Here is a 26871-nt window from a genome sequence, read left to right as displayed (position 1 = left end):
ACTGAATATGATTAAAGTCTGATTAAACCTGAGTGAAGTTGCTCATTTTTGTAGTTTTAGTCTGTGGACCATGTCCCTCAGATGAAACTTTTTCCGGAAAATCCGTTCACGACCATTTGTCCTTCAATGTTCAATGTTCAAAGTTCAATAAATTCCATGCAAAAAACATATAAACAGTTTCTTCTAAGAACCTTAACCATTTGGGGTTCACCACCAGATCCAGTTCTGGAAGCGAATCCGAAGGAATAGGGTTGGAAAGATGTGTTGTCAGCGCTGGAATCGATCCGCACCTTGGACTGTACCGCCCCTGACTTTATATTGAACATGATATTTTGCTCATGCAAGACAGGGCAAGGCAGGCTCGGTCGCCTGCTTATAAATATATATCTCCCAAATGGTTAATGCTAGAAAAAACGTTTTATGTTTTCTGTAGGAGATTTAATGAACTTTCATTTTGAAAATACAAGTGGTGATGTTGATAGTTCTCGAGATATTGAGGAAAAAACGAAAAAAGGGTCAACGGAATTTTGAGTTCCCTTCTATTTCTAAGGAGAGCCTTATTAATTCCGAAAGCGAACTGAAAATTAACGTAATGCAGCATTGGATTCTCAAGATGAACTTTTCTTGAAAGTGAGTTTTCGCGAATATTGGGAATAGGTGGCAAGCTATCGTACCCGTTAGTACTCTCATTGAATGGGAGGGAATTAACTGGAAGTGAGTTTTTTTAAGGGAGGGCGTGGAGGTTAGAAGAAATTACTACATTACGGGATCGTGAAAGCTGTAACCGGCTTTATTTTTGAATTTTCTGAAGACTATCGGTTTGACTAGTTCAAAAAGTATGTTACAGCTTTCAAAAGTTATTGGTGTTAATTTAAAGCATTTCGCTTGGCTCTGTTACGACATAAAGTAAAGGTCTCTCGAATAGAAATTTTTGGAGTGTGCACTCGATCAAATATTGTTCTCGGATTGTAAAATCAGAGAAACATTCGAAAGAAATCGAAGTTTGTTACAAAATGAAAGTAGATTTCTTTGATTTCACCAAAATCATTGCGATTTTTCCACATTGTAGAGTGATTGTTGAGTTGTGCAATTTTAATCTCATTTTGTTGTGCCCCAACACTGCAAGTTTTCTGTAGGTAGGTATGATATATGACGGTAATGCGGAAATTATAATTTTTGGAGATGTAGTTCTCATACGAACCATCTTGGACCAATGATTTGTTTAGAAAGCTTTGATGTTTTTTATTTCGTGCGAAAGTACTCTTTTTATTAAACACGCATGACTTAAAATCTTGGTTTTTTGTTTTATTTTGAGGGAACAATTTCCTGAACAAAAAACTGCATTAAAAAGGCGGTTCTAAAAACAATCATTCTTCTGTAAATGTCAATATGTCCGCGTTTGAAACGTTTCAATTATTGTTTCCATTACACTGTGCCAACGAAATAATTAGGAAGTGTACGTATACACCAAGTGAAAAAACTTGGAACGGTAAGAGAGGTAGTTACGTAATACCCCTGCAGCCGTTTTCGTCATTGTGTGTATGTGTTCTATATTACTTATTAAATATTTACAGCAATCATGGGTTTGGACATTTGCCAAAACTATTGCTTCACTAACACTAGTACGATGTATCTATTAATTTACCACAGAAAAAAAATTTATGATCGTCCGCTTTATCCCCCAATTTATTTATAATTTTAATAGTTTTATTTATCGACAGTTATACATTAGTTGTGTTTTCGTTTTGCAACGCAGATGTAAAGGCAAAACGCCGACTCGAGGTTACCATTCATTCAAAGTGTGAAATGGACGATCTATTTACGTCAGTATTTTGTGTAAATATTGTAGTAGCCACGGATATTTTTTTTGGCCACTTATCAGGTATTTCCTTGAGCCGCCCACGTCTTTATGATTTCATCAATGAAGAATTGTAAATATTGTAATCCAGGAAATGACGCGAATTTGAGGACAGTCGAAGAAACTGTAACCAAAATGGGTTTTTGCTCTGTTTTTCCGCAGTTACAGCCTACAGAAATCTTGATAAATTGTATTTTAGATTTTGAAGCTATGGAGTTTAAAACGTAAATTTGGTGTAACTCCCTTTTGGAACAGCTTACTGTGATGATAAAATTACTCTACAATGGGTTAAAACGCTCCATTCAGATAAGCTTTAAGTTAGAAAGGAACCCTTCGTCATTTCTCAATTGCAAAGTTCGCCGAATTGCGAGCGAATTAGGACACTGTGCCCGATCGATATCCTCCCTTCTGTGCTTTCGCTGACATTAACTTTGAACGATGCAAAATATGAGAAAGCCCATGGTTGTGCTTTATTTTGTAACGTAATGATCTTTTTGTTTTCCATTACACAATCATTACAGAATGCAAATTTGATTTTTAATACTGACGCATTGGACGTTTTTAGATTGTATAATTAGAGTATAAGAGTACGTCAACGATTATTTGGCATTCGAGCAAATACATATATTAATTGTTTGTAAAGACGGATTGACTACGAATTGTGTTCACTTGGCTTTAGATTCCCAGCGAATACTGAGTGAAATGTTTATAAAAATAAAAGCCAATAAAATAGGTTGTAATCTTGAAAATTCAAAATTTTACTGTCTGCCTAATTATAGGGTCCCTATTTATAATGCGACTTTGATGTTTTTATTCCCTTCAGATGCTCCCATAGCGCGCGCATTATAACTTTGCTGTCCATTTTTCGTTTATTAATTTTCACGTTTATTGCAGACTATGCCAAGGGCTTCCATTCGATAGGATTTTCTTACGTTTTGGTAATACAATTTATTGTCTCATGGAACACAAATCGGATTCGTACTAGTGAGTAACTGCGCTGTTGGGTAAGTGTGACTTATCTTGTCCGTTTCAGTTATCCACAATTAATGGGTCATACTTAACGAGAGATGCAACATAGAGATTTAATTACAATGGAACTAGAATCTGAAGGGCAAACGTCAGCCCCTCAATCTCGAGGACGGGTAAATTACAAGGCCTATTCGCTTTATTCCTGACGCATTGTTTTTTCAGACTAATTCCAAACTAAAGGTCTTAGTGCGTAGTCACGCAATGCGAGAGGAAGCATCTCCTCCACGTGATCCACCAGTCATATCTCCATGCATTCAACTAATAGCGTCACCCAGTTCATCCCCAGCCCATTCACCTCCTCCACCTCTCACCAAACCCGTTGTAGTATTAAGTCCTTCAATAAGTAGGGGTAATTCGCCATCTCGCTCTCCCACATCAACATTAGTTGCTTCTCCGGTATCTCGATCCTCGCCGCAAAATGTCTGTTCGTATTTATCCGAAAACACCGACGCTACCAAATTTTGCACTCACCACGGAGAATTTTTGGAAGAAGGTTGCGGTAGTAGTAGTCCGAAAAATTACAGGCACAACGGCCAGGAGAAGGTCCACGTATGCGAAGGTGGCCTTTCGTGTAAGGGCACCGACGAAGCTAGTCATAGAAGAAATAGGAATACGTGTGAATGCACAAATCAAACATGCACCAAATGTTTGAAAAACCACGATAGAAATATAAACAATAACTTAAGTAGTAATATCAATAATAATGTTGTCAGTAGTTCAAACACGTTAACTGTGAGTAGAGCTACCAGGGGAAAATTGCGACAACAAAGTTCATCACAGGGTAGCTTTGAGGGTAGTTCATCAAATTCACCGTGCTTAAGTAGAGGTACTGGCAACTCGATTATTCCTATATTAATGTGTTTCTTTAGATAGCAGCTCTGAGCAGTACACTGACACCACTGGGGTAGATCTGGAACAATTTATTGCAGAAACTTTGAATCGAAATGCGAAGGATCGCGCTTTAATGCTAAGAATCGAACAGGAGCTAGTCAGTCTTGCCAAAGATAAAATGTAAATTGCTTTTTATTTTGCGCAGAATTAATTTAGACTCGTTTCAGAAAAAGTCATTATAAGTTTCCACCAATGTCCAGTTATCAACGTATGTTAGTCCATCGTTGCGCGGCATACTTTGGTATGGATCACAATATCGAATCGTCAGGGAAATGTGTAGTGGTAAATAAAACAAAGTGTACTAGGATACCGGATATTGCATTTAAAGAATATGTTAAAGAGGATATAGTATTTGTGGAAGAACCGCGCAGATCTATACTTAAACGTGATTCAAACAGTATTGAAGATTATCATTTCAAATCACCCGATAGGCAATTTAGTTTAGAGAATAGACGAAGCAAAAGTTTTGAGGAACGCGAGGAAGAATACGAAAGAGCGAGGAGGCGAATATTTAATCGAGAGGTATATGGGACTTTTTTGAACCGGTTAGTTCTATGCAAAGTTTCAGATGCAAGAGTTCAGCTCTGCCGAAGAATTCGAGTGGTCAGAAATTCCTTGGTCTAGTACAGAGAGTGACTGCTCGTCTCGATTTCGACTGCTTCACACTGACAAATCTGCCCCACGTTTGTTAAAAGTAAACCTTTAAATGTTTATTTATGGCAAATAATGAACTATTTTAGGTGCAGTCTGTTGAAACAAGTAGCGATATGCCACGTCCATGCGTCGCTAAAAGTTACAGCTTTGGTGGATATGGTGGCGTTTCGGTGCTAACTAGAGGTGATAGTGTTCTGTCGACGCACAGCGCTGGACCGAGATTGCTTACAAAACAAGGTGCAACATTTATAGCAAATATGCCCAATTTATGCTTCGCGTTTCTAGATTCTGGAGCAAGTACTGTCTCTTGGCGTTTAAGTCCTTCAAGTTCTGGTTACAAATCTCAATCTCAAATTTCGGAATCTGTCACTCCATCACCTACGTCCACACCAAATCTTCCTGGAGACAGGCAGGATTCAACTAATAGCAACTCGAGTGCCGGCACAAATGAATTACTGACACCTATCACCGAAAAGGGCCTTAATGAATCACAGCTGGTATGGGCCGTTACAGACATCCACAATGTTCCAAAAGGCAGCATTATAATAAATCCTCAGGTAAATAAAATCACTGTTCTACACTTATTTGGTGTAATATACGTTTTTAGACTGGGAAACCTGTGAAAAATGTGGACGGATCGATTTACCATTACGATCCCCAAGATCCACCTCCAGGTTTCCACGCAAACGGAGGAAGCTCAAGACCACCACAATCACCGCACAAAACGTCACTGCCTCAAAAGTGTTCTAAGGAGTGTGTTACATCACCTAAGAAACAAAGGTCAAGATCCTCTCCTTCGCTTAATAAAAAAATCAATGTAACCAATAGCGCAACAAGCCCTAGTCTACCATTTACCCCACCTTTGCAACACAGCAGAAGTATGCAATTGTCGTCATCAAGCGAAAGTGTGCCTAACGTTCCGGTTCAACAATATCCTATGTATGGTAACAACTATGCAAGTATGCCTTCCACGGACTCCTCGCTACAAGTTTATCAGCCGCCATATATAGTCTACGCTTCATACGGTGTTCCTGTACCTGCACAATACGATGGTCGCATCGTAAGTATACACTTGGGTAGTTTTGAAATTGACGTCATCTTTCTTAGGATCCTCCGCAAATGCCTGAAGTGTCTGGGGGCTATTTCATAACTGATTCTGGGAATTCGGCACCACAGTCCTTGTCATACCCATCCGCTTCTCCATATTGGCATCAGCAATCTGTAGTATATCCAAATCCTCAGCAATCTAACCAACCTCCACCACCTCAAAGATTTGCTGTCCCCACCCACGCCCAACCCGGTTCTTATTTACCTCCAAGCTTTTCTTCGGGCTACTGTCCTCCTCAACCTCCTCCGCTTCCCCCTCAAAATCCTCAGAATTCCGAATTAGTACCCATTTACTCTCACCAGCCGGTTCAAGTGGTATATTCCACACAACAACCGACCCCACCGAACCAAATCGTTTATCCAAGTCACAGCATTATGTACACCCAATCCCCGGTTTATTCCAACATGATGGTCCCAGTTCAGAGCGCCCCTTACCCGCAAAATCCCCCGACACCAAGCAACTCCTCCACAGTTTACCCCGGACAGATGCATGATCAGTGTATTTCTTCGCAACAAAATTTTAATCAACTAACGCATAGTATTAATCAGTTAAGCATCGGTCAGCACAATTCGAATCAAAACATGCCAATGTCGCCGCACATGAATCAGGCATCGTTCGACATTAGAAATATGAAAAGTTGTGCACTTAAGGGCAATAAATTTAGCACTCCCAAGAATTTCGTTTCATGTTCAAGTCAAAGCAGTACTGGAACCAGTTCGCCCGCAACTACGGTCGTCGCCGGCTACTGCAGCAATCCTACCACTGCCTCGTACCGAACGCCTCCCGAGACACCTCCCACGCAAAATGCTGCTTTTGGATATGGTCCAAACTTTATGCCACCTATGGTTCTCAGACAGGTAGGTAGCCAATTTTGATTTCTTGCACTAGGAGACATCTTAATAAAGATTTGTGACAATATCCCTCCCTTTCCCCCCAAGACAAACAAGCTTTGGTAGGAAAGTAATAGCAGAGTATTAAAAAATTAGATGCTATGCAAATGGTGCTTGTTATTTCTTTTTTTTTTTATGAGACACTCACTGATAAGGAACAGAGTACTGATGATATTACAGCGGACTGCGGTATTGCCAATTTTTTAATGATTGTTTTCATGGACACGGTTTCCAAATTGCTTTCGCCAAATCTCTTCAGTTTTTTATTGTTTTGTAATGCTTTTAACAATTTGAGATTAAATTTGATGGACCAAACAAGACTTTACTAATCTACGAATAGAGACGCACTTTTAAGCTGTGAAGTATAATTAACGTTTGCAACATAAGTATGTTTTCTAGTCATTATTTTCAGATGAGTAATGTCCGTGCTAGTCCACCTATAAACAGAAGTAGTAGATCTCCAACTCCGGCTAGTGATATTTCGCATATGGATCGTCAAAGATTTTCGTTACCTCCTTCAATGTACCAAGGGATGCCGCCTTACGTTATACAAAGTAAGTGTTCTATATGAAACCAAATGAAAGTGTAAAATTTCAATTGCAGATGATAATAGAATGATACAAGCTCGAGGCCCACCAGTCGCTTGCAGACAGCAGGCTCCGATACGACCTCAAAATTTAGGCCATCACACTGGCGAAAATAAAACCCATAAAAATAGAAAGTCAAGGTGGGTATAGTACGTTATGCGGGAATAAAATTGTTAGAGCTTTATTTACATTGTATACACTTGTTTAAAAAAAATAAATATTTTATTTTATTCTTATCTATTTCAAAGGGGAAATAAAATGTCGGGTCTCCCTCCAAGCGGCAAGTAGGATTCGAGAAAGTATAATTTTTGAGTTATACAACGATCTGTATAATTGATATTGTAAATAATGTTAAAATCACTCGCAAGGTAAGAGGTTCCTTTAATTTTTAGTTATGTAAAAATTTGGAAACGCAAATAACATAATAAATTATCTGCCGGTATTTATTTGTTACAATCTACTGTTAATTATTTTTAGATTGTTTATGCATCTGAATTATATCAAAGGCTCTACTTACAATACAATTTATCAATCTTTGTGACCAAAAGTCTAAATAATAAAATGGTGAACTCTGAACTTCTTGAAAAAAGGGATGATAGTTTTTGATGTCGCAGCATACTACACGAAATTAGTGTTTATTACATAGGTACGTCAATATAACTTCAATTTTTTTCAAAATACAGGATGTTCCCTGCATCTCTCTATATATCAATTTTTAAAACATGAAAATAAGTATGTATGGAACACATCAGTTTAACTACATTTTCAAGTTATACCTTCTAAAAAATTAGTTTTTAGTAATGGGGGTCATGTGATGCATCATTTGAAAGCTTATTCAATTATCTAAACAGGAGTTTGGTGATATTTAAATTTTGTAGGAGCACGATCACCCCATCTGAGAGGAGTCCTCATGATTTCTTAGAAGGGTTCAGTTGAGAGAGTTCATTGTGTTAATTATGGTTTGAAGATCGCCTATTTTAATTTTGGTCAAATGAACATAAAAGGTTTGCCTTTGATATAATTATGTATGTTCCATTTTTTAAGCGATGTAGAATTGTAAACGCTAGCATTTTAAATTTGCTCAAAATGGTTATGTTTATAAATGTTATATAAAATTCCGCACAAATTTTAGTGACTACTTTTTATACCGTCTGTATACAATTTTTATAAAAAAAAGACGCTTTTTTAATTTATTGGAACGTTACGGATAATTTTAACCACAGATTAGGAGAATGGGGACAGTTTCAACAGATTTTGGACCTTTGACAAAAGACAATCTGAAGTGTATTTGAAGGAGTTTACCAATAAAAGGGTCCATTTTTTTGGATGTACACATTTTGTTAAGCAAAACAAAATATGTTGATCTAAAAGAAAAAAAAACTATTATTAAGATGTTCTTATGTGATTATGATGGCAGTTTTACTGTAGTTTTGAAATTACGTAAGTCTAAAATGGCGTTAATAATTCTAAATTTTATCAAATAAATGTTTTGACTTATGATTTATTTTACTGTGTGGATGGATAAATTTATCTGTTTAAGCAAAATAATGACTGTGTACCTCACCGTCTGTTAACAATTCCCTCCATTTCTGGAAAATATGTTGCGTATCAAGATTTTACATGTAACACTTAATTTTTCTAGATTTTGGTGTCAATTAAAAAAACTAGTTGTGAATATGTAAAATCTTCAAAAATGTTACTACATGAGTGTACTTATTCCTTTCTTATTGGAAGTCTGATATTATAATAAATGAAACTGAACGGTGCCATAATTGTAAACGTAATTAGTCGAGATACTTAGGTAGGGATTATAAAAAAAGTCTACCAGATTTCCAATAAATTATTTTCCTGAGCAATTAAAAGATGGAATATTTTAAAAATAGTATTAATGTGTAGAAACAAATAAATAGCTATTGTTATTATTCTTTCCATATACTTCAAATAGATTTCTTTCACTAATATCTGTACTTCAATATTTTTCTGTTCAGATGTGCCTCAAACACTTGTAAAAATGAAGTTATTTAATAAAGTAAAGCCAAAACTCTCTCTTTATTGCACAAAAAGGTGAATTAAATCATGACACTAATAATATAAGAGAATAATTGCCACAAACTGTAAGTTAATTGGCTTATAATGGCTAATGGAATACGTTTGCGTTTAATTATGTTATTGAAACCGAACAAGTTTTTGTACGTGAACGAAATCAACGTGTATTGTCTTTCATTGAAGGGATTCAAGTGTCACTTTTCCTCCCAGAGGATGTAGCGTTTGGATGGAGTATAACATTGATTACGTATATCTACATCGGATAGTGTTGACGAATAAAATACATATACGTATAAAGAAGAGTCCACAACTTAAGGCATATTTAGGTCTGCTCAATTATTATTTATTATGGCAAATTTTGCCCTATGTCTTGACGAATTATGTAAAAAAGATGTTAATTTTAATTAGGATAAAAACTGTGATGTAGCGTTTGGATGGAGTATAACATTGATTACGTATATCTACATCGGATAGTGTTGACGAATTATAACCCTTCTTATCCTTTATACTTAATTTGTGACGCTAGTGCCTCTGGTGTAGGCGCAGTCTTCAGTCACCAGTCACAGAATTAATAATTTTCAAAGAGTCCATAAGATATTTTTTATAAATTTGGTTATCCTTTTGGTTTAATTTTGGTGGATTCAAAATCTAAATGGCTTGAGGTAAAGCTGATGGATGCAGGTACTTCAGCTAAAGAAACTATACATTACGGTTAAAAGAAGTGTTCAGTGTTTTCGGACTTTTATTAGATAATTGTCCTTTAGTGAGTTGATATCCTTTTGTCATGCAAATGGAATCAATTGTATCGAATCTCCATCGTACCATCCGCAAAGTATAATGGCTGTACTGAAAGGGGACACAAACAGTAAAAAAGAGTTGGATTTCAGAAGAGGTCGTTGATTTCGAAACCATTTTTTCAAATTAAATTAGCAAATTTTTTATTTAAATACAGGAATACACCGAACACATCTGTAGATACTTACATCAGGATTATCGCCGTCACAAATAATTTTTAAGTCAAACACACGAACAAGATTTGATTTATTAGGGCCAGGTAATGATCACAGTGTGCAAAGCCTATTTCTAATTTAGAACGTAAGCTGTTTTTGTGGGTTGTTAATTTATCAATCGTTAGAATAAAAGTCATTAGCAAGTCTACAATCTTTCTCCAGCGAATATACCCATAAATAACAGCAACATGCGACTTCTTTTTGTTCAAACATCTAAAAAAATACCTCAAGGGTAGCAAATTTGCCTCGGATGATATCCTGAAAACCGTAGTTCTGTCGTTTTCTGAAGCGCAAACAAATGATTTTTGTTGAGTGGGACGAAACAACTGGAAAACGCTGTACTAAATGGATTACCTAGTGTAGTTTTTACGGCTCATTTAATTCGATTTTTTGTTATTTTCGAGACAAGTTGCACTGTAGAATATGTTTTCTTAGAAGATTTTAGGTTTATGCAACGGTATTTAATTTAATTTACAAATTCAATAGGGTATTTTACCCCCAAAAATGTGTTCATCGCACTCGCAGTATCATCAAAGCTATAGACAGATCAGGGTTTTATTTGAGGGTATACGACCGGGGTATACTATTCTATCAACAAATGCCACATTTTTACAAATTTGTTACAAAGGACCAAATTCATGCATAATTTCAATTTTTATGTCCCGGATAAATCTTCTACTTATCACGTTTACCTATTACTAGTTTCACTTGCGCACTAAAAACTTTACATACAGAGTGGTTTGTATAGGAGGTCAGATGTCGGCATTAATTTTTTTAAACGTAACTGCACATTGCAAAATTTATTACTCTACGATACGTTCTAAACACTTTTCTTATAACCGAACATTGTCGCCGGTTTTGAAAATATGTAATAGTGATACGATATAAGATACGACTAACTCGTCCACGGGCAATTGGAAACTTTAAACATGCAATGAAGTGAACTAAGAGCAGATTGAGCAGTTATATACTTCTAATTGAACTTATATTAAATAAATTAAATTCCTAGTTGAGGGCTGGGAGGGGTGATCAAATATGTCAAATTTTAATAAAACTCTGGCGCCTTCATTTTGAGCCTGACGCAAGACACATCTTTTTTTGTTTTTAAAATTTTTAGCTATGGTACTTACTTTTCGAGCAAAGTGCAAATTAAATTTCTCAAAAGTTAAGAAACGCACACAAAAACTGAACTCTTTTGTAGTTTTTGTGTGATTACAACAATTATTTTGCTACAGTCCTTTTAAACTGAATGCATGTGGTTCATTTCCTGTGAACACGATAACTAAAGAACGCCTGAACCGATTTTGTTGAAATTTGGAATGTATATAATGTTGGCATGGGGAATCGCAAACATCCTATTTTGGTTTCGGCCCGTTACCATTTTCAGGGTTTTTGAGGATGTCAATAGGTTTAAAAGGGTCTCATGCACTTTTTGCGCTCGGTTCAAAATAACGGCACAGGAGGTAAATATGGTGGAAAAGTCGGAAGTTTTATTCAAATTTTGACATATTTGACCGCCCCTCCCAGCGTTAAGCCATGGGATCTCGCTGGCAGGTATAACGAAGGATACTTTACACAAAAAATCAGCCATGTAACTTAATCTTTCTGTAGTATATATATAATTAGAGTCCTCGTACACTAGACTAGACCATTGAATAAAAAATCTAGACATAATCTCGTGCACAGCGAATGTTCTTAAAAAAATTGTAATTTTTGTAACGAGAAGATTCTATATTCTTCATGCGTACTTGGCACGTAGATGCTTTAAGCAATAGACGATTTGTTACGAAAAATTCAATTTGCTTCTTCGTATTTTTTAAAATGGGAAAGGGTTATATTTGTATGTGCATCTAAATCTTGTAAACAAAATCAAACAAGAAAACAAAAATACTGGTAAGTACCTACTATAAACCACAAAAATTACACACTTCATAATAGACGAATCAAAACTGTAGCTCATTTGCTGATCTTATTAAACCATATCCAAACCTCTTCAAAAGTATTTAGTTTATTTAGTAATATGACGAAACGATAAAAAATTATTTGTAGATTACCTTAAAATTTGAAAGATAGAAATTTACAGTTATTTTGGATGAATAATGTGATAGTTTTTCATTTCATTAGATACCACCTAGCAAAATGCCTGCACTGCAATTTCCACTGGTTAAGGGCATGTGGTTTTATGTAACGGCGGATGAAAAATGAGTTTCCTGTCGAGTCGCCTGTGGAAGATCAAGTTCAGTACGATTCCGCATGTAAACAAAAATTCGAAAGGTGACTCAGACACTCGACAGCAATTCATTTTTGATCGCATAGTGTATTGTATATGTCAACCCCTGATCAGCATAAGTTTATAAAGACACTGTATGCTAACGACAAGTACCTTTATAGACTATAAAAGAATATCTACGTCAATAATACGTGACATTTCTCAACTCATTTCTCGGTCATCAAACACTGACTCGCCGTAAAACGTATCATTTTAGCTCCATTATAATGTAATATGTATACTATTGTACTAAGGAGAAATCATTTGCTGCCTGCGATACTTTATTGTACAAATTCCGAAGCCTTAATAAACATGGTCAACTTCGTTTTTGAGTTATGAGCTGAAAATTTGGCAATGTCAGTCCATTATAGCTTTGTATGGTTGTCCGTCGTTATGTTCGCACTTTCGTCTGTGTTCGCGATCACTCTTAGTTAAAAGATCCCCAAATACGTTTAATAATAGCTTTTAATTTTTGTTCGTCCATCCGTTTGTCCGTCCGTGTGTGTTATAATTCTTCTCCAATCGTGTTGAAATTTGGTGTACGGGTACTTTGCTAGGACGCTATTGATTTTCAGGAAGCTCAACAGGAACAAAAGTTATAGGTATTCGAGTGAATCGAGAACAGGCAAAACTGTGGACACTGTGGCTAGATTATTCCCTATGACTCGATGTATCACAATTCAATAAATTCTTCGCTGTTGTCTTGTTCAAGAGTTTTAGACCAAAATGTACCAAAAATTACTCTTTACACTTGAATTTGGAATTGTGAAAGCTTTCCAACCCATGATCTCAATGTTCATGACATAAATTTTTAAAGGAAGGAAAAAATTTTATACAACCCCTCCTGATGGCAAAAGTACCACTTCCCCTACGTTTTAAAAGAAAATGCATCTCAAATTTATCACAATAACCTTGACCAGCCATTATGAACATGTATCTATAAATGGAACGTGTTCGAATTATAGATATCATTTAATATGAATTCTATAATCCGGAAACATGGGTAATCCGAACGGGTTCCGGCTCCTTTCTATTCGGATTATCCATACATTACTGTAAAAAATGGGTTACTTTTATATCAACAACTCCCTTGCAAGGTCTAGCGGGGTCTATACAAACACTATTTTCTAGCAAGCCTTTCGTTTTAAAAAGTTGTAAGCTGAAGGAAAATACATATGGTCAACAAAAATGTATCAAATTCATGTATGCAGCATTAAGATAATGCTCTTAGTTTTTTCCCAACGATATTAGTGCATGAATAACGATTTTTCCTGTTCCTGATTCACTCGAAGTCCTCTAACTTTTGTTCCTGTTGAGTCAGCTTGAAAATCATTAGCGTCCTGTCTCAATGTACAAAGTACCCGTACATCCAATTTCAACACGATTGGCAACTTCTAAAAGGAGTTATAGTGCACACAGACCGATAAATGGACGGACAAAAATTAATTACTATAAAAAGTTTCCGAAGATCTTAACTAGGGTGTTATAAGAAACTATAAACGATCTGAGGATCCTTGATGAATAAAGCGATGTATGATGAATATCGAAGGACCTAACCCAATCAGTTGTTAACTTTGAGGTTGATTCATGTAACTTTGGTACGATGTGACCTATTGACCCCAACTTCAAACGGACTTGGACCAAGAGAAACTTATAGCCCTTAACCTTTTGTTCGAGAACTACGTGCGCACACGATTTCAAGAAGGTCTTCTCCTTCTCGGGTCCTTAATAAATTGTGGGTAAGGGTAACAGTTCTATTGCAAGTGGGGTGGTTATGACAGAGGTGTTCCTGCTACTCTTTAGGTCACAAAATCGGGTTTATTTTTGTTATAAATCGTAGTTTTTATGCAAAGGGCTCTAAAGTGGCAAAGGCTCATTCAAGTTCTTTAAAAAAGATTCTACAACTTTTCCCGAAGGTTTCGATTTTTGCGTTGGTATTTTGAACTAAACATAAAACACGTACAGTCCACATTCAAAAGGGTTTACATGTTCAAGGCAAATGGGTATACTTGGCTAGCGCAGTAGCGTAATTATCTTTTTAATCGTGGCAGTATTTCATATCATCGTTGTTAGCGTATTTTACGTTTTTTTCAATAATATTGGGGATGGTATGTTTGTTTTACAAAAAAAACATCAATCCTCGCCAATATCATAGAAAAGAGCAAAAAATGCTTTAGTTAACAATGATGTGGTTATAAAAATTATTTCTAATTTTGCCTTGCAGTTTTTTAAATATTATTCATAATCATGAAGCTATCAACTTTTAAACAAAAAAAGTCGATTTCTGTTTTACCTAGGTATCTCGTTTTCGCGCTAATTAAAAAAACTATTGCGTATTATGAGTTGTAAAAAACGATACCATGTAATTCCAAGTGTGATCTTGGTTAATATAAGTACTTATAAAATGTATATAATTCATAGTCCTCGGTTTGCTCAATTACAGTGTGGCCCAAATCGAGTGGGACATGCGTAACTTTTTTTTGGGGTTAAATTATTAAAGTAATATGTGCTGACTGAAATGTTGTTTAGAAAATGTGATAATAATGGTCCCTTTATTAAAAAAATGAAGATCATATAATCAAATGTGTTCATATATCTCATTAGTCATTATTTATAGAAGATATGGGAAAGATTAAACTATGAAAGTTTTCCACATTGATAGAGAAAGATCAAAAATGATGTTGAAATGAAATTCAAAATAGTACCTATTGGATATTTTATCAGAAAGTAACTTTCCGCGTAGGATTATTTTTCAAAACCGCGATCCATAGTTTTCGCGTGATATAAATTGAAACTTTTCATATGTATTGTGGATCTGGATACCCAGGCTATTTACCACGGTCTCTCTGTATAGTTTATTTTATTTATTTATTTTGCCTTTATTTATATAGCTACTTTCCAATGTAAAATCTATGCCATTTTGATTGGACAATGGCATACATAATCGTTGAACTACTGCAGCCAAATCGAAAACACTTCTATCGAGTGTACTGAAGTAGTTCATATGAATCGATTTGAACGTTCTCAATTTGAAGGAACAAATTTCTAAAGCTGAAATGGTTGCAAAATTAGAAAAATGGCTAGTTAATGAACGTGACGAAGTAAAGAGGAAGTTAAGCTCGCTAAAGCTCTCAGCAATTTTCCTCGCTTGTTATAATTTGCATTTCCGAAAGAGTTTTCACGCATTTTTGCGAATTGTGTCAGATTTATTATTAACAACGAACCTGAAGGGAACTTAAAAGGATGCCTTTGTTTAATAATTCACCAAAAGATGTCTCTAATAATTTTCGTAGTTAGGATCCCAGCAGTCGCCATGGAAACGAGAGCTCCGCTTCAATCCTTCCTGCGTTGCGTTGCGTCTAGCAATTCGCGTTTGTTTGCAAGTTCGGCTTATGTTCTCAGTTATTTTAAAGTCCGTGTCGAGAATACTCGCGGGATATTTTTAAATTTCGTTGTGTTTACATTAAAGTGTCATACATGGAGAACGAACAAACGATGTAAAAGGTAAGTGGTTAAATGTTTTCCAAACTCATTTTTGGGAAAGCTCATCCAATGGAACCACCTGTAAGGAAACTTAATGATAATGCACTTTTTTAGCGGTTATTTATGCCAGCGCTCTTCTTTTTGGATGAAGCGTAAACAAATTGATGCCATTAATTGTTTAAGATTTAGCGCGCGCGCTTAATTACTTTATCTTTACTGGATGTTTGTTTATTTACGTACTCAATAAGCGCCGCCGTTACATTTTTTTAAAGAATAAATCTGGATGTAATCTTTTGATCATTTTTGACGTAAGGAGATGACTAAAACTCTTAATTAAAGTCGCTCTTGACCTCATAACTTACTGTTAAACTGTAAGACTTTACATTTGAATTTATAACACGAGCAAATGGGAGCATTTCTAATATAATTGAAATTAATGGCGAAATTAACTAGAGTAATTCGCGGGAAGTTTTTACTTCCTCAATTTGAATTAATTAAAAGTTACGCGCGCTTTTAATTTTTTTGGACTAGGTATGCGCCACATGCTCAAAGCGGCTTGACTTGACGCTTTTTTCGAGTAAAAAATCTTCCCAACTGCTTTAATTTGGTTACGGAAAACCGCCGTACGGTTTCGTGATTAGTTCAAAACGGAAAAGAAAGATAAATGAAGTTGTATACCGCATTGCGCTAGCTTGTAATCTATTGGTACCTCGTTTATTTTGTCGCATGTCCTCCCCGATACAGTTGGCACTTCTCGTTTATTTACACGCATTTGTGACAGTAATTGATAGGTAATAAATACCTGCCCAATCTTTGCGCTACAATTACATCGAAATGCAATGATAGTGCAAATTTGGGTGCTCCCCTCATTTCGCACCTTGTGCTAATTATTTTGGGAATATTTCTGGTTGTTATTAGGTATGATCTTCACACGCACATTAATTAAACACTGTCATCATTAACTTTACATCTCTGGGTATTGACGAAATCGAACCACATTGAAGCTAGATCGTCTATTAATTAATTAGGTACATTTACCACACTGATGAGTTTAATTCGCTGTTCATAATTTTGACCAAATAAAATAAACAGTAAAAAATCCGCCTCACTTGTGCGATTAGCTAAAACGTTTATGTGTGGACTGGACTTCAACTCGTGATTAATTAAATTAATCAAATCCAGTTTATAATAACGGAAATGAAAAAAAAAAACGAAATTTGATTGCCGAGATCGCTATAGCACTCGGACTGACGCAATTCGTGCAAGCATTAGCAACAAGTTATTTTTTTTAATGTTAGTAATATAGGCAGATTTATACACTCGAATGAAGAGAGAGCTATTTTGAAAATTGAACGAGGAATGCAACAAGAATTTTTTTTGAAAAAAATCCATTGTCGTATGGTATTTTCCCTTAAAAGATTAAAGCTTAAGAAAGTAACGCATTATAGGTGGTAACGTTATATTTAATATTTCTCATTGGCAATCGATTTCGGCAAAATAGATATGTCATCATCAGGCCGTGCGTCATGAGACATAAAAAGTAGGTAGCAATATGAACATGAAGATTTTACATAGCAATGGAAATGAAAGTAGTGGATAAAAGTAGGACGAAAACGAAATTGGTTTTAATAAAGTACTGTCCTTCATGTTCATATTGACTACCTACGTGTTATGTCTCATGAGGCACTACCTGATGATGGCATAATTATTCTGCCGAATAAACCGAATAAATACTTCACAATAACGTTCCAAGTATGGAGAACTACATCGCACATATTAAAAGCCCCTGTTATAGCTAAACATGATATTTTATATAATAAATCCATTCATTGAATACCACTAATTGTTTAATTTTAAACTACGATGAACTCCAGTTTTAAGCTTGAAACAAATAACTTTGATCATTTTGAGGTTGAAGTTTCAGAATGTACCTTAGGTTCGAGGTCAGGTTTATATATTAAAATTCAAGCTTCATCATATTCTTATTTTTCAACTTCGTAACAGAAACCTTGGCTCGTGAGTTAGCCTAAAAAATTCGAACCTGGAAAAGGAAACAAAATGTAAAAAAAATTGCAATTAAAAGAGCGCATGACAAGATAGAATTAGTTTAACTACCCTAACGTTGCATTTTTATTAAATGTCAGCAATTGTTTAATTTTAAGCTAACATCAACTCCGTTAAACTTGAAATTTCAAATAACGTTGAGGTTCAAGTTTCAGACTGTACACTTAGGTTTGAATTTAGGTTAATATTTTAAAATTCAAGCTCGAAAAAGAATCATATACCCTTGTTTTTCAACTTCGAACTGGGAACAGAAACCTAGGCTCGCGGTTTAAAAGATTCGAACTTAAATTTTAAATTAAAACCTGACCCTACAAATTTGAAATTAAGTCGTAAGTATAATCAGAGTATTAATCTTGAAGGCTCAGAAATTTTTTAAATCTTGCAGAATGGCTATAGCTTGATGGAAACCTGGGAATTGGAGGAGAACCTGAGACGATATGAAGAAAAACTTGACGAGAGCTTGAAAGGAAACTGTGAAGCACGCCACAGAAACTTAGAAGGAGCTTGAGAGTATAATCTCTGAAATATTCCTGGAAATATTTGAGGATCTTAAGAGCGGCATACGAGTAAATTGAAAGAACCTTAAAAGGAACATGAAGGGAATTTGAGTATAATATGATAAAAACATAGCAGTTTGACTTAATCGGGAGTCTAGGATACATAGGAACTTGTTAGGGACAAAATCCCACCATCCGACTTATTAATGTTAATACAGGGTAGTTTTCAGACGACTGCGACGTGTGTGACAAGTGTCGGTTCACGCCAATATGTTTATATTTTCTATTATACTTTAATAAAATATGAAATCAATGTAAATTAATACAGTCCACTAAACAGAAGAGTAGAACCGCAACATTTGGTCCTTCAAGCCGAATTTACGTGTTACATTGGACGGGTGACGCCGAAAATTTACCAACGTGTAGGGCGATTCGATTTAAAGGCATCGCAGTCAATCAAACAATTATTGTTTTGAAGGCCTCTCACTGCACGCAATACTTTACTGGTCGATTTCATCCCAGTGAGTTCCATTTATTTAATTCCTGTCAATTTGCAACTGTTGGCAATATTATAAATTAAAGAAACATGGATCCCAAACAGTTGAAATAAAAAAGACATCAATCAAAATTGTATTTGAGTAGAATAGAGAGCTATATTTTAGAAAGACAGAATGTGGAAATTACGGATCTTGTTTACGAGCATATCAATTTGAAAATTGGTTATAGAGATCATACTATCTTAAGCTTTTTGGAAAATAGAGCTATGGCTCTTTAATCAGTGTCTTCGTCCGATGGCATATCTGAGTCACAAACAAAACAACAGAAATTATCTAATGTTACTGTTTAGCAGGCAAAAAATAATAAACGAAAAACCGAGCGAAAAACGGAATTAAAGTGTAACTTTTTTAGTGAAGTAAGGCATAAAATTTACAATTACACGAAATTTAAGTATGTCACTGTTTTTGAAAGAAGAAATTGATAGAAGACAATAATTGATATAAAATTTGCTTGAACAAATAATTTTGGAAATTGTAGATTTTCGTTTAAATTAATAACCCTTCTCAAATAATACACTGTTGCATTTTGAAAATACCTCAGTAAATGAGGTCGAAGGTATAAAAACAGTATAGGCTTAATTAGCAGAAAACAGAAAAATGCCATTACTATTGGCTAAAAATGGGGAATTTTTGTTGGCTAGAGGTTTGGTAGACTTTTATTCCGAGAGTTATTTTGCAACGGTTGAATTGGCTAAAAGAATAGATGGAAAAACTGATAATGAAAACTTAACTATTGGTAGTGTCAGAAAATTCGCATCAGAGAACAACTGCAATAAACGCAGATATATATTCTTGTATCGGTATCGTGACCACAATATGAACGTTCATTTTTCAATACTTGAAAAAATAACATTTTTCCAAATTTTGGTCACGGGTACCATTAAATTACGCACAAATGGGATGGTATTGCAAAATACACTACTTGGATACATCATAAGTGAGGAAATACCGGCAATGTAGATAAAAGTATAAAGATGATTATGTATCCATTCTATGACATCTGTAAATCTTATTTCAAATCTGACGCGGAGCACGATATAAAATTCAGTTCAGAAATATGACAATGCTTTTTCTATGGAATTGACCGCGACGGCAGAACCTAAACTTGCTATTTTTTAAGTCTAAATAATTAAATTCAGAATTGTCAGAAGGTTTACAATGATTTATATGACTTCTGCTATAAAATAGTTTTGAATTATATACGATGATAAAAGAAAACTAACCATCTCGTGAAAGTTAATTCACTCAATGGTTAAAATATCCCTTTATCGTCTTATATAGTCAATAGCTACTAGTCTATTATAGTTTAATAAGATATAAAGTCAATGTAAATTAATACAGTCCACAAAGTGGAACACAGTAGAACCGCAACAGAACTAGAAATGAAGAAATGAAACATTTCGTTATCTGGAAGAAAACTTCTTCTCATACTAAGCTATATTTGTAAAGTTGCAAGTCTCAGTGACCAGCATTCAATTTAAAATAAACTGTTATAATTTGCACTTTCATCTGTTAAATCGTATTTCAAGAATTAACATCTTATTTTAGTAGAGCTTCTGCAATTTTTCCTAAGTTGCGAGTTACTCAATTTTTACACACGACCGAACGGTAAATTGAACTAATTACAAAACACACAGATGAGCCTAAAAATATAAAGTTATAATTTATTAATGGCCTTCAACATAGGCGCCATATTACATCAAGATTCATGTATTATCCCATGAAAGTTCACCATAGTGGATTGAGAAAAGGGTCTCTCGTTTCTATTATGAAAGGAGTCGATATACTTCCTGTACAGCACAGGACAAAATTATATTGTACAATTTTTTGCAGTTAAAGCTGCAAACCATTTTAAGAAAAAGTAGCGCTTATATATTCACTTTGGCTGTACGGTCGGTCGGTCGGCTGCTAAAAAGAATTACAGCGCACACGGACGGACTGACGACAATACAAAACTATAAAGGATCTGAGAATCCTTAATAAATTGAAAGCATTATGAGTGAGTTTTGTTTTCGGCAGCGTTTGTGGACAAATGAAGGAAATAGGTAATTTTCAAGCGGACTTCTTTGAAGGAAGATATCACTTTCGAATTGAATTGCAGGAAAAATACTTTACCCCCCAATTTACCGTAAGTCGATTATATTTCAACGAAATATTTTTTAAAAAGGGTATACAGTACTCTTAGCTGTTTATTAATTTCATCGCGCGTTTACCAATTGGGTGGGAAAGCTTTTCTCGCATGTAGCGAAAATTTATTTCAACCGAATGAAACTTCACTTACGTCACACAATAATCGCTGCAAAGTTTCAACTTCTATAATAAACACTATTGCCGATAAAAAGATACTGGAATTATAAAGCATTTTATTTTTAAAGATGCAAGGAAGATGGAAAAATATAAAAGGAAAAAGGGGATAAAAAATGTCTTAGAGGCTCTCAAATTATAGGAAACAAATTAGTACAGCCATTAAAACCGAAGAAATTCTGTAATGTATCTACTGGAGCATCTTCTTCAAGCAGACTGAGCGTTGGGTGTGGGGTTTTCAGCATCTAAAACATAATTACCTGCATTAGTATGGGAGAGAGGCATAGCGTAGGGATATTTCAAGAGGGACACATAAGCTAAAATACCTTTACGATGAAAATTATTCTGTTAATCCTGAAGATATCTTCAAATTATCTACGGAAGATTACGGTCGCGTCCATGCAAATTCTGAAACATAATCATAATTACTCGTCTCCAGCGTTACGGAGAGTGCGCGTGATTATTAATGAAATGCAAATAAAAAGGTAGGTGAATAAAGATGAGCCTTTAATTTATTTTAATTTGTTTTATTCTTTATTTGGATGGGTTTCAGTATTCGGCCGAGATATAAAAAAGTTTCCGTAGAGTCATCTTCTTCAAAATCCAGCAAACATTCAAACTAGGCTGATTGAGCGAAATATCGCTGGGTTGAAACTCACATGGACACATCTCCACGGCGATGAAAGGTGCCACACAAGTAAAAAAATCCTCTCAACCCCTCTGCAGAGTATGCTCCTAAAATTCTGTAACATAAATTACCTCGTCACGTCCCCCCGTGATGGAGCGTGCCGTAAAAGGGCGCACAACTCAACGATTCAAATTTTTTTCCATTTGGCCGTGGAGGTACAGTACAACATAAAATATACATAAACAATATGTGATTGTACAATTGCTTGCAGTTAAACTTGCAAACCGTTTTTAACAGTTAGTAATGTAAAAAAGAAAAAGCTCAGCTAAATCGTCTCCATCTGCCCTAGTTTCTCATGCTAAACGCATGAAAAAAAGTGTACCAAATGCTATACCATCAAGTCACTTCAAAAAATATTTGAAAGACACTTAGGTACAGTACTTGATTAAGGTAGCTAGCAGAGTCGTTTGTCATTTTGGAGTTGACAGTCCAAATATGTGCACAGAAAGACTGGCTAATGTGTAAAATCTACCTTAAATACCTTTATGTATTAATGAACATTAAAGAAATCAATGATTTTTTTTAATGAGAAGACAATACATGCAGAACATGCAAGCGTTAATTGTCAGTGGGCTCCAAAATGGCGGACTAGTCAGCATAATAGCTATAAACTCAGGTAATACGTTATTCTATTATACTAATAAATGAAAAGCAAGAAATAAGAGTACGTTTTGTTTTCGGCAGCGTGTGTGGACGAATAAGCGGAATAGATAATTTCCAAGCGGACTTTTTTGAAGGAAGATATCACTTTCGAGGTAAATTGCAGGAAAAATACCTACTTTACACGAAATGTCACTTATATTTCAACGAAATAGTACCTATGTGTAAAAAGTGTATATCTAAACTCGTGTATTTACCAATTTTGTGAGCTATTTACCTCAACAGAGTGAAACTTCACATGCATTTCATACAACAACCACTGCAAAGTTTTAACTTCCATAATAAACATTGTTGCCGATAAGGTACTAGAACAGAAATTTATTTTTAAAAAAGCCATTTCGGCTTTCTCTTCAGGAGGAGAATTATAAAAGGAAACAGGGGATAATACAAAATAGCTTAGATACTCTTACATTTATTCAAATTAAAAAATAAATAAATTGCAGTACATCCATTAAAACTGATGAAATTCTGGAATGCATACCTTTCGTGTTTAGTACCGGAGCGTCTTCTTCAAGCAGACTTGACTGAGCGTTGGATGTAGGGTATATTGCACCTACTATACCAATACCCAGCATCTGAAACATAACCACATTACTAGGGGAGAGTGGCACACATTGATAAATAAAGATTAGCAATATTGCAAGAGGGACACATTTGCCAAAATACCTTTACGATGAAAATTGTTCTGTTATTCCTGAGGGCATCTTCAAATTATCCACAGAAGACTACGGTCGCGTAGTATTATTGCTCTTGAAGAATCTGCAACAGAATCACAATGACTCATTTCCAGCGTTATGCAGAATGCGCGAGATTATAAATGAAATGCAAATAAAGGGAAGTTTATTGTTTATTTGGACGGGTTTTCAGCCGAGGCTGCTTTTTTAAATCAATGATATAAAAAGTGTCCCGAACGTTCAACCTTCTTCAAAATCCAGCAGGCTGATTGAGGCTGAATTAAGTACACAAGTAAAAAAGTGCAAATAAAAGAGGGCATGCAAGGAAAACATGAGTTTAAGTAATACCTTACTTATGCATGCTTTGAGTTCTGTAAAGTAAATCACGTCACCATATCTCCACAGTGATGGAGGGTGCCACACAAGTAAAAAATTGCAATTAATAGGGCGCATCCAAGAAAAAATTAGTTTAAGTACTACCTCATCTATGAAAATCTTTTGGATTTGGTGGTAAGGACAGCAGTCGTTCATCCAATGCTGAGATAACGGTATCCCTCTGCATAGTGTGCTCCTCAAATCCCGTCACTTGTCCTGTAACATAAATCACCTCGGCACGTCCCCGGTCCCCCCACTGTGATGGGGGGTGCCGCCGTAAAATTTAGTAGGGTTCGTAAGATAAATACCGGAGTAGTATAGATCAAATTAAAACCTTCTGCAGGGGCACCTCTAAACAGCATTGTGCGAGTCACTTTGTAATTGGGTGTAAGCTTGTTGAGGGTCCAAAACAAGAGGGATAATAAATAAATTATACAATTTCTTGCAGTTAAATCTGCAAACCGTTTAGTTGGTAATAATGCTTTTTTCGAAATTATGTAAAAAAAAAGTGCAAGTAAAAGGGCACATGCAAGAAAGATTAGTTCAAGTTAATATCTTCGATTAACCAGTGGACCAAACTTAGCGATTCTGGAGCCTCTATTGATATCATTTATTTAGATTTCAGTAAGGCGTTCGACAGGGTCTCTCACGAATTATTGTTACATAAGTTGGTGAGTTTTAGAATTAATGGAAATGTCTTACAGTGGATTAAAGCTTTCCTGTCTGATCGTTCATTTGTAGTCAAAGTCGGTAACGTTGTATCAAACAGAACTGAGGTCGTTAGTGGTATCCCTCAAGGCTCTGTCCTTGGACCTTTTTTTTATCTTGTATACGTCGGACTTACTTTTGAACTTGAAATGCAGCCATGTGGCCTATGCTGACGATATCAAAATATTTGGTAACTCCTTGGAAGCGGAAATAAAATCCAAGTCGCCTTAATGCTGTAGTTGACTGGTGCAACTCGTGGGACTTGCCTTTGAACGGTGGAAAATGTGTGGTGCTGCGAATAGGACATCATAATCCCAAATTTTCTTACTGCTTGGATAAATATACTGATCAATGAAGTTCAATGCCAAAACGATTTAGGAGTCACAATAAATAATAAATTAACTTGGGACGAGCATGCGCTAAAGTTTTTAAAAAGTCTTTTGCCACGTTTTATGTTGAGGAAAGTATTTCTTATACCGTCGCCAGAACTATGTGCAAAGCTGTTTGTGACGTATATTAGACCCCATTTGGAGTATGCTGTCTCAGTTTGGAGACCATATTTGGCCAAAGATATTAAGTTGTTAGAGCGAGTTATGCACGCAGTTTCCCGATGGCCTAAACATTTTAACTTAATTTCGTACAGTGACAGATTAAGTATACTGAAGTTGCCTGAACAATGTCTCAGACAAGATAGAGCGGACTTGATTCAGATTTACCGACTAACTCACGACCTATTTCCCGCTAACAAATTAGACTTCCTGAAATTTCGTGAAGATACCCGCTTACGCGGACACTAGATTGCAAAAGGAACCCTTCAGAACTACGCAAAGGCAAAAATTTTTAACTAACCGCATGTTCGACCAGTGGAATGCACTAGACGAACACATCGTAAATTCAATAAATGTGTACCAATTTAAGAATCGTCTTGATAACAAGAATTTAGAAAAGATTAATATTGTTAACTAATTGTACGTTCGTAACCGATAGAAATTAGCTTAAACAAAATAGCATAAATAGGCTTGCCTCATGCTATTATCATCTAAATATAATAATAATAATAATAATAATAAAAATAATCTCACAAGAAACACCGACCATAATAATAATAATAAATACTTTATCTATGCAAATCCATCAAAGGCGGAGATAGCGGAATCCCTCTGTATAGTGTGCTTCTCAAATTCTGTAACGGCGTTTTTTTTCAAAGTGCACCAGTCGTCCATCAAAGGCTAAGCAATCGATACAGGCGTTGCGTAGGGTTCTTCTTGAAATTCTGTAACATAAATCATTAAAGAATCGGAAATATCCATGATGTGATGACCTTAAAATGGGGTTGACGTAGAAAAGTGTCGTTAAATTAAACACAAAACCTTCACAATACTAATTTAAATATAAATTAGTAAGGGAAAGGTTTTGTGTTAAATTTAACGACTCTATATATTATACATCATTAATACAGGGTCGCTATTAAAGATGGAACCAAAGGCCCTCACGCTCAAACCGAGCTGGACGAAGGTTTAAAGAGAAGTTGATAAATCCTGTGAAGCTGAAGAAAGACTTGATGAGCGACGCCAAACAAACAACAAACTGGGTATACTCTTTGGTAAAGCTTAAGAGAATAGGAGCACATTTGAAGAGACAGTGGGAAAAGTTTGAGAAGAACTTTATAATTTCGGAGGAAAAAAGAAAGGATTACTTGCGGAAACTTAAAGAGGAATGTGAAACGCACTTTGAAATTTACACTCTTGCTCTTGCGCCGTATTATGCAAAATCAAGCAACAGAAGAACATTAAATTAGATAACAAATAAAACATTTCATTATCTAGAAAAAACGCACTCAGTTCTTCCCATATTAAACTATTTCGCAAATCTCATTTTTAAGTACAAGTAACCCAGTTACTAGCATTTAACATACACTTTAGTCTATAAAACATTATATTTCGTTATATAATTCATGGACAATTTTAATTTAGTAGAGCTTCTGACGTTGCTACACGAAAAAGAGTTACGAGATATCAATTTTTACACACCACCGAATGATAACGTTAACTAATAACAAAACACACAGATGAGCCTAAAAATATAAAGGTAAAATTCAATATGGGCGCCATATTACATCAAGGATATCCCATGAAATTTCACCATAGTGATAGTGCATTGAGAAAGCGGCTCTCGTTTCTATTATACTTTTTTAACAGCACAGAAACAATACGTTATTGTACAATTACTTGTAATTAAATTAAATTCAAGGTTGCTAGTGAAAAACAAATACAAAAAGCTCAGCTATATATTACAGATATACGTAAAGAAGTATATCTGAGCAATAGTAAAACTGTTACATCAACTTCCGTTAATTATCCGTCTGCACTAGTGTGAAAATTCTCATGTTAAAAAACGTGTAAGTAGGTACCAAATGCCACGCCATCAACGTCGCTTTCAAAAATATTTGAAGTTATGTTATTATACTAACACAAGGAAAGGAAAAAATTCGAGTGCGTTTTGTTTTCAGCAGCGTTTGT

At 35.3% G+C, this 26871-nt stretch overlaps 1 protein-coding gene and 1 long non-coding RNA gene across 3 annotated transcripts in view; both read left to right on the top strand.

The window, feature by feature from the left end:
* LOC116159702 (cAMP-regulated phosphoprotein 21) overlaps positions 1-9031 on the top strand; it is a 41293-nt gene extending 32262 nt beyond the window's left edge. Inside the window, exons 3-15 of the mRNA XM_031472747.1 lie at positions 2753-2842; positions 2892-3000; positions 3050-3713; positions 3757-3898; positions 3946-4300; positions 4347-4472; positions 4519-4669; positions 4718-4989; positions 5040-5492; positions 5540-6397; positions 6843-6984; positions 7034-7157; positions 7266-9031. Coding sequence (XP_031328607.1) covers positions 2926-3000; positions 3050-3713; positions 3757-3898; positions 3946-4300; positions 4347-4472; positions 4519-4669; positions 4718-4989; positions 5040-5492; positions 5540-6397; positions 6843-6984; positions 7034-7157; positions 7266-7305 — 3402 coding nt within the window. The 5' untranslated portion in view covers positions 2753-2842; positions 2892-2925 and the 3' untranslated portion in view covers positions 7306-9031. The remainder of the gene's footprint in view (positions 1-2752; positions 2843-2891; positions 3001-3049; positions 3714-3756; positions 3899-3945; positions 4301-4346; positions 4473-4518; positions 4670-4717; positions 4990-5039; positions 5493-5539; positions 6398-6842; positions 6985-7033; positions 7158-7265) is intronic.
* Positions 9032-15716: 6685 nt separating this feature from the next.
* Positions 15717-26871, top strand: part of LOC116182758 — a 110648-nt gene continuing 99493 nt past the window's right edge. For both annotated transcript variants that reach the window (XR_004147608.1, XR_004147610.1), the window contains exon 1: positions 15717-15846. This is a non-coding gene — a long non-coding RNA (uncharacterized LOC116182758). The remainder of the gene's footprint in view (positions 15847-26871) is intronic.

This window comes from Photinus pyralis, unplaced genomic scaffold, assembly GCF_008802855.1.
Source record: "Photinus pyralis isolate 1611_PpyrPB1 unplaced genomic scaffold, Ppyr1.3 Ppyr1.4_LG1, whole genome shotgun sequence".
NCBI classification, from domain to species: domain Eukaryota; kingdom Metazoa; phylum Arthropoda; class Insecta; order Coleoptera; family Lampyridae; genus Photinus; species Photinus pyralis.
Note: the sequence above shows the minus strand (reverse complement) of the source record. Positions and strands in the feature narration are given on the sequence as shown.